General features: G+C 47.2%; 1 protein-coding gene across 1 annotated transcript in view; it reads right to left on the bottom strand.

Annotated features, from left to right (window-relative positions):
* CACNA2D3 (calcium voltage-gated channel auxiliary subunit alpha2delta 3) overlaps positions 1-12,455 on the bottom strand; it is an 877,616-nt gene that overhangs the window by 460,278 nt on the left and 404,883 nt on the right. Inside the window, exons 7-9 of the mRNA XM_062200176.1 lie at positions 12,169-12,229; positions 11,914-12,064; positions 1,205-1,279 (exon numbers count right to left, since the gene is read on the bottom strand). Coding sequence (XP_062056160.1) covers positions 1,205-1,279; positions 11,914-12,064; positions 12,169-12,229 — 287 coding nt within the window. The remainder of the gene's footprint in view (positions 1-1,204; positions 1,280-11,913; positions 12,065-12,168; positions 12,230-12,455) is intronic.

Raw genomic sequence — 12,455 nt, 5'->3', positions numbered from 1 at the left:
TTTCTACCACCTGCCTGTAAAATAGAACCAATACCACTCCTCATTTGGGCCAGGGAGCTTTCTCCAGCACACACTTAGTGCCCCTCAGAGCCAACCCTGGCTCTGCCGTCAGCTATTGCCCACCAGGGGAGGATCAGCCCTGTGTGGCAGATCTAGTAAAATGACATGGGCAATGGCAACCACAGGTCTAGGAAGTATTACAGGGCTACAGTCACAGTTACACCTTCCACCTAAACTGCAAACTGGCCATAAAGGGGTAACAGAGGGGTAGCTGTACTAACAAACTGAAGGTGGCCAAAGGGAAATGGGATTTATTTTATGGAAGTCTCCAAAAGGAATTTTCCTAGAATGTTTTAATTGAAATGGAAACCTCCATTCCATTTCCTACAATTCTCCTTTAACTTATCTCCCTTTTTGTTCCATGGTATTTATGAAACTGGTAATTCTTACAACCTTGAGGATATTGCAATGGGTAGACACTTGCCCTATCTTTGGAAAGCTCACCTTCTCGTGGTGAGACAAGTTACCCAACAGTTCCCCAAGATCATTTAATCTCTTATGATAAGGGAAATGAAAGTGGGTTCAGTTTTCTTTGAAATCTGGGCAAGAGCCAGACCCTTTCACGGGTGTCAACACATCTGTCAAGCACAGCATAGGATACACATAGAGCAGGAGGAAGACACGTCACTACAGTTGTTTCGGAACAGCAAGCATCTGAACGCGGTGTAACTAGTCCACCGCCAGGACTTCATATGTGAGGCTCCAAATCCTCAAAGAAAAGGCAGCATATTTGATGAGTGTTTAAAAACTAAGATTTCAGTGGGCATTGGGTCTAGTGGTTGCCAGTTAAGAAACTCACATCTACACTGGAGTAACTAGGTTTGAGGCCCACCTGCAGCTCCTGACTCCAGGGTCCTGCTAATTCAGACCGTGGGAGGGAGCAGTGATGTCTCAACAAACTGGGTCCTTGTCGGCCAGGTGGAACATCCGATTGTGTTCCCAGGTCCTGGCTTCTGCCTGGCCCACATCGCCATTTTACGTGTTTTGGAAGTGAATCAGTGGGAGGGAGCTCTCTCTCTCTCTCCTCTCTCTGCCTCTCAAATAAACAAAGTGTTTTACAAATTCGGACTGATTTGTTGTAGGCAGTCACTATGAGGATACGCAGTGTGCCACGAGCCCTCTCCCACCCAGCAGCAGCTCCTACCTCCTTGTTAGTCCGGTCCGCCTGCACCAGGGTTCCATTCAGACAAGGTTCCACGTAGTGAAGCTCCTCGTTATACTGCAAAGGGAAGAAACGGTCAGGAGGAAACACTTCATTAAGGACTTGAAGGGTGCTACCTAATCATTTAAGTGTACTCACAAACCAAAAAGCAGCACTAGCACAGGCTGAGTTTATTCATGTCAGGTGACTCCCATGGCTGTTCCTACAGACAGCTGTAAGTGAGTGCTACAGATAGACTTTATTTTTCTCTTGTTCAAAGGAGGAACCTCTGAAGCATATGTGGGCAAGTGGCAGGGCTCATGGTGCACACTGTTAAGTTACTGTCCTTTAGGGTGGCTCCCTAGGCATGGTCAGCAGCCCATGATCCAGGTGGGATCCAAACAGCATCCCAGAGTTTGGTGGAAACAGCTCTGTCCAGCTCCTGCCTTCAACTTTGCGGAACCAAGGTACCTATGTGTGGGCCACACAGGAGAAGGGTCAGAATGGAGGTCAGGCAAGGCCTTGACACCCATGGTTCGCTGGGGGAGGGAATGAGGTGTTGGTCAGAGCACTGCTCATGAACAGGGACGCTGTCTTCTGCGCACTGCCCACAGTCACCCTCCCAGCACTTTTGAGACCCGGATACCCAGAATACGACTATTTTTGTCCAAAGCTCATGACAAGGGAGCAGAAATTTGAGTTTTCTGATCTTCCTTTCTTCCACCAACTTGATACTCTGTGCTCTAGCTAGGCTGCTCCTCCCAAACACAAAGCTCAGCCTGTCAGCTCCTGTCGACTCAATTCACAGCTCCCCGTTACTCTGCAGATGAACCTTGCCGGGGCTTTGTAGGGGGTTCTGCACGCCAACCTCTGACCACACTAGCGTCCACACTCGTTGGCCCCTCCCCCAGATCGTGTTCTGCCAGCCCTGGTTCTCTTCCTGCCCTCTGACACGGCCCATCTTTTCCATTAGGTCTCCCACTGTTGGGCCCTCTGCCTGGAGCTCTGGCTCTGGCCTCTTTCTGGCTTACTCCTGTTCCTCCTTCAGGTAAGCTTATCCTTGCTTCCTCTGGGAGAAACCTCTGCTGCAGGTTCAGCACTGGGTTATGCCTGTCGCCCATAAACTCCCTATAAATTCCAGTGACCTGTGGCCTGGATCCCATTAGGGTCCATGTCTGGTTCCCACTGTATTCCCTGAAACAAGCACAGAGGTAGATTCATAGTCGGTGTTCAAGGACCATTTGTTCAACGAGAACATCACAGTATTTCCACTTCTTTGGCCAAAAGAGCTTTGAACCCCAGAGGGAAGAGACCAGGATCATGTCTCGCAGGCCCTGCTCATGAACAAAGTGTGGCTAGGGAATCTGGACTTGGTCCCTGAAGACAGCGGCAGGGCCATGAGCAGGGACCGAGTGAAGAGAGAAAAGAACTTGTGACCATCACCCTGGGCACAACAAAGGGACAAACTGAAGAGGGGCCAGACCTGCAGCTGCTGCCACAGTGATGCCCAGAGTTTACCTTCAGCTGCTTCCCAAGCAAGCTAACACTAACAGCAGCAGCTAAGTGTCACTGAGCAGTTACTTCATCCGGGCACAGCCTGACCTTCCTTATGAGATAGCTCAGCCTCGAGTGCCAAGTACTTCCAATCCATCCCCTTTACAGAAGGGGAAACCGAGGCAGAGCATGGGTGATGGACTTGCCCAGAGACACAAAGGAGTAAGTAGGGAATACCGTTTAGATTCAAACTCAGGCAGGCTGAACCCAGCAGTCACACGACTCAGGCCCTCAAGGCCACCTGTCTCCTCTCTAGGCTCTCTGGTCTCTGTATTTTGTTACCAGTCTAACTTTTGCCCCCTCTTTAATCTTGGTTCTTAGTCACACATAAGCATTTGTACAGTCACATATCCATGATCTTGTAGAGCTTAAATATCCTCTGATGGTGCACAGTTCTGTAATTCGCCACTGAGAAACAAGAGTGTGAGTTTCAAACACCAAACACCATCCCAGGATCCCAGAAGCCGCTGCACAAGTCCACATGAAGAACTTATCCCTGGCAGGTACTGGGAAAGGGGCTTTTCCCCCTCCTTCACCTCCCTTCCTGCTCGGCTTGTTTAGCATGACCACATGGCCATTCCTCAAGCATAAGCAGCCTTAGCCAATCATAGCTATCCAGGCTTTTACAGCCTGTCTTGCAGCTTGGGGTAGTCACGTGATTCATCCTCACCAATGGAAAAAAGGGGGAGTTTTCCAGGACATTTCCCTGCCATTAAAGAAAACTCTGTACCCACCCCTTCCATCCTGTTTCAGATGCCACTGTGCAGTTACAACAGCCATTTTGCAACCAGGAGGTAACAAGATTGTTAGAAAGCAAAGCCCAAGGAAGACAGGGCAGGAAGATACAGTAAGCAAGGGCCCTTAGTCACACAGGTGAATATCTGCACCACAGTGTCCCTACCTCCAGCATTCCTATGTGGGATTATTAGAAGCCCAGGTGCTGAAGCAACCCTTAGTGATCTGTCCTGTAACTCAGAGCCCCAAACCTTCCTGAGATTCCCACCTTGGACCCGCTTCCTCTTACCCACTTTCCAGATACATTTAAAATCTTTGCTGACACTCTACCTAACACGTGCTCTTACAGTTGATGTAGGGGCTTTTACATGTGGGGGGCTGCACAGCGGGGCTAACGGTAAAGAAGACCATGAAGTTCTTGCCCTCATCAGGAAGGTACACGTGTGGTAATCAAAACCATGCTGGCTGTCACTGTGTGTGCTGAGGCCACAGTGGAGGAATCTGCTCTTCTGAACCCCAGCCAGCTTGTTAGTGGCATCATCCAAGCTTGCAGCTGACTAATTTCCCTTGACTGCATCAGGATGAAGCTATGCCGAGCAATCTGGTCTGTATCACCAAGGGGAATGGGGCTTGGCCATATGTGTGCGGGAACGGTGCACGCTGGGCAGCTGTGCCAAGGAGGCCCCGACTGTGCCTGCTCATCACTCCGCCCAATGACTCCCTTCCACGGGGGCACCAAGGATGCTCTGTGCATGGACTTGCTCCCAGCCTCCTCGCAGCTCTCCACTGGGAAACCTTCCAACTTCTGTATCCAATTTAGGGGGAAGCTTCCTAAATTTATGAAATAATCATGAAATAATACAAAATAACGATGTAGAACGGCCCTATCAATTTACAATGGAAGATCTGGACCCTTCTAATCCTAAGACCCAACAGCCTTAGAGATAGTTATCCTTCACCCCTACTTAAACAATTAGGTACCAAAAGTCTAGAAGAAACAGTACGCAACATGCAGCATCGCCAGCCTGATACAATTTCCTCTCCCTCTCCCACCGGAACTGAACCACTGAGAGCTACTCAACCTCCCTCTCCAACCCAAGTGCTTAGCCCTTCCTGCAAATTGCAGGGAACTGGGAAGAGACTCTAAGCAGGATAGCACATAACACACGAGGACTTGGTTGCTCTTAGTTCCCTTCTCTTCCCCTTCCTGTCGACTTTCTTCTTCAGACTTGCCCAACAGCAGAAGAGCAGAAGTAAAGCAACCGAGGCAGGCAGGGCTGGGTAGAAGTCTTGGCTCTGGCTGGGGGGCCTTGGTCAAGCTGCCTCCACTCTTTGGGGCCCGGTTTTCGTGTTGAGGAAACAGGGATCCTGTCTGTGTGTCTCTCCTGGGAGAGCTGCTGCACCTCCTTCACTGTGAGGATCAGGCGCATGAAATGGTCAGCACAGAAGGTGGCACATCAGAGACAGAAAGAAGACATCTGGGCACATGCACACAACACAGAAGGAAGCAGAGATATGAATGGGACATGTCGTAACAGGGACACACTGAAAGAGGACACCCTCCACCTTAGAGGTACTTGCTAAAAGGAAGGAACATAGAGTCCCAGTCTAGGGAATAGGGGTCATGTTCCCGTGGCTGCCTCTAGAAAGCATAGGCCCTTGGCGCTGTGGTATAGTGGGTAAAGCCGCCGCCTACAGTGCTGGCATCCCATGTGGGTGCCAGTTCAAGTCCCAGCTGCTCCATTTCCGATCCAGCTCTCTGCTATGGCCTGGGAAAGCAGTGGAAGATGGCCCAAGTTTTTGAGCCCCTGCACCCACATGGGAAAACCCCAAGGAAGCTCTTGGATCGGCGCAGCTCTGGCTGATGACCAATTGGAGAGTGAACCAGCAGACAGAAGACCTCTCTCTCTCTCTCTCTCTCTCTCTCTCTCTCTCTCTGCCTCTCCTTCTCTCTCTCTCCTTCAAATAAATAAATAAATCTTAAAAAAAAAGAAAGAAAGCATAGGCACTGCATTACTCCATGCCACTCCATGAACCCTCTATGGGCTCTGGGTCCTCTGCAGATTGGGAGCCAAGATGGTGAAACCAGATTGCTGCCAAGTCTCTCTCCTGAAGGAACCTGACACGGAACCCTTCTTTCCTGTATGTATCCACTGCTCTGTGACAGGGACATAAAACCCTGGCTAAATTGGCTCGGAATCACCACTGAGAAGTGCTAGAAAACCACTTTTCCTTAACTTTAGTTGTAAAAGAATATGTTTATTACATCTTAAGATGATGTCTATTTTTCATCATAAAGCATGCTTATCTGGGGTGCTTCAATTGTTTATTTGATAAACAACTTATATCTGGTATGATATAAACCCACAGTCTTCCATGGGCATTAGATTACATCGTGCTACTTGCGTATTGAGGAAACTCTCCTTCCCTCTCCCACATGCAACCACCAAACTGTGTCCTGCTGGCAGAAGACACATTGTCATCTGCATTTTCCCCCAACTCTGCAAGCATTCCCTACATCCCGCCTTTTAAAAGTACAGCAAAAACCTCAGTGGGAATGATGATAATGATCTAAAACAGGAAAGGCAAGTTAAGTTTCATTAAAAGAAGGGCCAGAATATCTTGGTGATAGATATGAAAAAAAAGCAAATGGGCTAAACTCCCTTACCAATATTTGCGCAAGCTTTTGCATTTGGGTAGAATCTTATCATCTCATATAAATTACAGCCCAAAGACCAGAGAGCAGAGGACAGCTGGGTCCAGGACTCTGCTTAGTGTTGGAAGCTGGACTTCATGGGCGACAGCAATTCAGCTTCCAGGCCTAAATGAAGATCATCCACTGCCTGGGAGGATGACGAGGAAAGACCCGCCCACGATGACAGAACCATTAGGCAACAGCAGCTCAGCACATCTGAAGCTGGACTCTCTCCATGTTCTCCCATGGCCACCAGACAACGTCCCGACTCTTCCACGTGGGTGACAGGACTTGTCCGATCTGGCCTGACACTGGCAATCCAGTCCCATTCTCTTCACCATTACCTGCCCTACCCACTATGCAACACGCTCATGCGTCCCTGCTGTCCTCCAGACACATAAATTTCTGCTTACGGGGCTGGAGGTGATGTCCCTCCAACCTGCAAGTGGCAGTGCTCCCTAGTGTCCCCTCAGCTGTTACCCCTTTCTCCCTCCCTACATCCCACCGCCCATGCCTGATGCCTGCTCAGGTTCAGGTTCCTCCCAGCAGCCATCTCTGAGCCCCTCATTGGTCGAATGCTGCCAGCTCTGCACCCCCTCTGGTCCAGCCAGCCTCCCTCCCTACCCCTCCTTCAAGACTGTACTGGCCAGGTGGCATTGTGAGCACCTGCCTCCCAGCTGCTTACACACAAAACCTGCTTGAGGGCAGAGACAATCCGTCTTCCTCCTTATTTGCAGAGGCATCCCCAGCACTAAATACTGAGCATGCTGAGCATTTGTTCAATGAATTCATAATCAGAGCAGTGCAATGCAATGCAAGAGGAAAGGAAAAGACTTGAAACAAAGCCAATTTTTAAAGGTTGGCACAGAGACACAAAATAAAAAGATGAGAATCTTCACCCCTTTCCAAAAAACAGATAAACCAATGAACAGGAAAGGAAGCAAGTAGGTGTGTTTCAAAGACTCCCAAGTGCCACAGAGTCCCCTTGTTATCCAGATACTAGCATGTTCATGTCCTGTGGGACACGTGCAGTTCTGTTAGGGCTCCATTAAACCCTTGTGATTTTATTGGTGCATTTTTGATTAAATAATCTCCAGAATGAAAATGTGTAGGGATTATGTAATGAAGCAGATGAACCCACAATATTTTCACCAACACAAGGCATCCCAGGGATCTTTTGCATTACAAAAGCTTCTTATGTAATTTGAAACATGACTGGACATAATTAGCAGTGCAGAACAAATGAGCACTGAAAGAAAATACCATCCTCATACTTTTAATACGGAATTGATTACCTTGAAAAGCAAATCCATGGCAGGCAAAGCCATGGAGAGACGGTTCTAAAGGAGATTCTGCAAATTAAAACCAGGGCGCCAGAAAGTTCTGGGCTGAACTCACAGATGCCACCCTTCTCTGTTCCACCCTGCACCACTGTGGGTGCCAGGAGGCACTGAAACTGATTTAACAATATCAGCCCAGTTAAAACTGTGCTCATGTCACGCAGGGCTTAGGCTTCTGTGAAATCATTTTACAAATTTCAGAATTGGACAGAATTAGCACTCTCATTTTTATGATAATATTGTTAATTTAATGCATGGCTTGGAGTTAGACTTCAAAGTGAATCAGAAAAATATGCCTTTTCTTCATGTCAGAGACATCTCTTTTCAAGCACCAGTGGTTTGACCTTAAATTTTAACTTGGACTATACAAAATCACTCTCATATTTCAACTATTCTTTTATAATTCAATCAGTGTTAGATAGATTTTGCAATACTCTGCCCATGAATGCTAAAACATTCTTTTAACATTATCCTTTCATGTTTATTCTATGAAAGGCCTGGAGTGGAAGAAGATTTTTGGTAAAAATGTATAGGATGCACTTCACAATGAACTTCATCAGACAAGCAAATCAGACAAGTTACCAAGGAAAATCTTTCTCACTGTTTAAATCCCCCTCTTCCCTCCTACACCGTGGCACTGGAAATCAAACGACAAATTAGATTTGTATGGACAAATACCTACAGTGCACCATGGAAGATAAAGATTGTGTGCTTTCCCTCTGAGACACTGAAATGTCTACCCAGCACGCAAGGGAAAGCTGGCCGTGTAATGAAGGGTGAAATGATAATATCCTCTCCTATAAGCAGAACCCAGCCTCTAAGAACAAGACACACAGATGCACAGGGCATTCTGGAGGGCGGTGCAAATACCCCATGCCGCTGTGCTTGCAAGAACTTGCACTTGAGTCATTCTCTAGACAGAAGGCAAGGGATCATTTCAAACAGATTGAGGGAAAACCCACACCATATTATAAGAGCAAATATACCAGAGTAGAAACAGGAGGATGTGATGGAAGAATAGTAATTCAGAAAGGCAAAATTGGTGAGACACAAGATTGAGAGAGAAAATTCAAGGACTACAACTTAAAATGTGCTGATTATGAATCTACCATTACTTAGGGCCCTTGAATTGTTGTTAAGAGTGGAAACATCAGGGCTGGTGCTGTGGCACAGCATGTTAAGCTGCCATCTGCTGTGCCAGCATCCCATATGGGCACTGGTTCAAATCCCCTGCTCCACTTCTGATCCAGCTCCCTGCTAATGCACCTGGGAAATCAGTGGAAGATGGCTCAAGTCCCTGGGTGCCTGCACCCACACGGGAGATCCAGAGGAAGCTCCTGGCTCCTGGCTTCAGCCTGGCTCAGCCTTGGTGGTTATAGCCATTTGGGGAGTAAACCAGTGGATGAAAGATCTCTGTCTCTCTCTCTCTTTCTCTCTAAATCTTTCAAATAAATAAATAAATAAATATTTTAAAAAGAGTGGAAAAATTATACACTACACTGCTTGGTAGACATTCTGGTGGTACTTAGTGCATACCCTTTGGTGCAGCAATTTTACCTCTAAATTTTATTCAACAGAAGCATATCCAGTGCTGGCAAAAACATATGCATTCCATTCAGCACATTCCAAAGAGAAAAGTTTATTCACTGGAGCACTCTTAAGTAGAAAATAGATCAGTTAGCATAAAGTCCAGCAAAGGGGGTGAAAGAGATCATTAAATAATTTATGTCAGCTACATAGATGGAATGCCCTGACGTCCGAACACATACAATCATAATGAAACATTAAAGGCACATTGCTAAATACTCTATAAAACATGACTCAATTTTGAGAGAAAAAAATTGTGTGTTCATACACATTGACAAATTTGGAAGATTATGTACCCAATGGAAGGGAAAAGAGAACATTCCTGAATTGTTTAAAATCTTTGTATGTGCTAACAAGCAATCAATGTGCAAAAGTTCCTGTTAATTAACAGTTCCTTTATGACCTTGGTTTTCTGATATAAATCCACTAACCTATCTGATCCATTCCCTTACCCATTAGAGGAACAAAGTTCATGATTTACTATAAAGACTTCCAATAAAAAAGTTCAGAGTGTCTTTTAGTTGTCAATTATGTAAGCAGTCATGAAGCTAATCATTTTTTGGTGAAAACTAACAGATGTAAGGTGTGGGTTAATGGAAAGTATAATGGGTTTCTTTATGTAAGGGCACAATTTGGGGCAAGAGAATTTTTTCATTTAACTATTCTAAAATAACTGGCATGTCTACTTTCAATTATCTTAATCACTCTGTCTTCATTATTGAGTTGACACTGTTTGTATATCTTAATGAACTTACATAGATTATTTCAATCGATTGGTTTTGCTGAAAGAACAATAAATCCTGACTGATAAAGGATTCGCAATGTAATTAGTTGGCTCTTCTTATTATGTGAATTTCTGACACTTCTGTAATGAGTAATTAAAGATTAATAAGTAAGATAGTCTCAAATTAGCTGCTGCTTATCTGTAAATGCTTTGGGAAATGTGAGGATCAGGACACATTTGCATATTCACAAGGAGGCTGGCACCTCGAATAACTTTTCTTGATTAGGAAACCCAAAGTTAATTCTCTACAGCTCTCCTTCCATGGGGTCCCAGGCCACATCATTTCATCATCACAGGGCTGAGTGGACCCACGGCTTCCTCTGCAGTCCTGCTCTGGGGAGGCTGCCCAAGTCTCTGCTCTGAGACTTCCTTGTGCCACTACTTCTGTCTGTGTGATCTCAAGACAGTCACCTCTGCTGCCTTGTGCCTCTGTCTCCATGCCACGGGGCCCAGAGCCACGGTGATGGTTCAATAAGGTCTTCACCAGAAGATGCTTAGCAAAAAGCTTGCCCATAGCAGAAGCTCTATGGCAGTATTCACTGTGCTATGTATTCCACAAAGCTCTAAGCTCCAATTCGCCAAGCACTGTTACAGGTGCTAGGATGCATCTGTGAACTAACAGGAAAAGTCCTTGCTCCCAAGGAATGAACACATGACTCTCTTTCTTTTCCCTTTCTTCTTCACAGCTTTTTAAACTCTGAAGCTATAAATTGTGTTGCCCAGCAGGTGTGCCCTTTTGCTCTAAGGGTCTGCCCAGAAGATTCAGGTAAGCAGGGTACAGATTCAAGAAAACCTCCACAAGCCCAACATCACTGCAGTGGCCACGACCATTGCCTAGAAAAGACCAACTGGCATCATGCCTGCTCCTGGAGCCCCCCAGTCACAGGGTTCCAGAAAACAACTCTGCCCAAGGGTCTAGGAACCATGCAGAGTGCAGCAAATGCATCCCTGGTGCATACCCTTCTGCGATGTGCTAACTGGCCCACGAGTCCTGGGCAGCAGCACATCACAGCTGCATCAGCCCAATGACCCCAGCAGCAACCCTGTGAGTGGCATGTGTGCACCCATGTCACAGCTCAGGAGGCTCATGCTCGGGGCGAAGCAGTCTGCCCTAAGACACACAGCTGTATGTGGCAGACTTAGGACTCCAAACAGTCTCCACTCCAAAGCCCAAGGCATGGCTCGCCCACCATGCTGCCTGTCACCACTTCATGTGCCAAATGAACATGATGTCCCCTGTACATGTGCACCTGGTTCAGTACTCAAGGAAGACACTGCTCACTGTGACTACAGCCCTGGGACAGGGAGTAGGATGGACGTGAGGGGCAGGATTAGAGTCGTACCAAAGAATCGGGGAAAAGGAAAAGAATCAGAGATGGCAACCGGAAGGAAGGCTCCTTTCCAAGCCCCGTGTTTCTGCCCAACTTTGGATGCCGGGATCTGCCACCTCCTGGATGCCCATGCACCAGCCCTGTCCCTTCCAGCAGTCAGGACTCTCTCCCAGTCTTCCCAGCTCCGTTTGCAAATATGCCCAAACCCCTGCTTTCCTCCTAGCCTTGCACACGGAGCAAATATAATGTCAACACACAGAGGAGGGCACACAGTGGGCATGAGCAAATGCCCCTGAGGTAAAGTGCTCTGTGAGCTGTCACCTGCTCCTCACATTCAGTGGCTTCAGGACAAAGGCGATGATGGTTACTGTGCCAGGCTAGTCTAGCTGAAAGTGAATCTCCCTGTGAGAAATTCCCCCTGCATACGGAAAATCTGGCTAGGTCTGCTGCCCAAAGACTCTGAAAGGGTCAGCTCCCTGGGACTCCCAGGGCTGGTGTGGTTCTTCCGGATGCCAGTGTTGCGTGCTAGGGCAGGAGAAGCAATGTGCTCCACAGCATTCCAGACCCCAGGCCTCACCGTGCGGCATGCGAGCCGTGTACCCACAGCAGTACCCATGCTAACTGGATGATGCTAAGAGATCGAACAAGCCCCAAGTGCAAGGAAAGCACAAAACAGCTGCACTCACAGCAATTATGTTGAAGAAATCATCATCCCCCAGTGTATCCAAAATAGACGAGACCGTCTGCTTCGCGATAGTCAGGCGGAGTCCTTTCATGCTGCCGCTGACGTCAACCAAAATGACAACGTCTTTCGGAGAAGTCGCTGCCTGGATGTACCTAGGTCAGGGGAAAAAATTAGGTAAAACATGAAGCCTGGCCTCTCTTCAAGTTTTCTCTTTAAAAAAAAAAAAAAATCGCTGAGAGATTTGACCACTGCCTACCATTTTCGGTTCCTGCAGTCAAAGGCAATGACTCCATTCTCATCTGGTTCCCATTTAATCCCTAGAAGAAAAATGGGGTTAGAAGAAACCCAGAAACTTCAAATATTTATTCATAGCATTTCAAGGCTGCTCTGCTTTGCTGACTGAATGGACAGGGTGAAAAATCACATATAAGACCCACCCTGGAGCTCATCAAGTGCTCCATCACTAGCCCTAGGCAGGAGCTCAGTGGCCAAGACCCTATAGCAAGCACTGCCTTGGCTCCCTGCTGTGAAGACCTGGAGGAC

This window comes from Lepus europaeus, chromosome 9 (assembly GCF_033115175.1).
Source record: "Lepus europaeus isolate LE1 chromosome 9, mLepTim1.pri, whole genome shotgun sequence".
In the NCBI taxonomy this organism is placed as follows: Eukaryota; Metazoa; Chordata; class Mammalia; order Lagomorpha; family Leporidae; genus Lepus; species Lepus europaeus.
The sequence above is the reverse complement of the archived record's forward strand: the minus strand, read 5'-3'. Positions and strand labels throughout refer to the sequence as shown.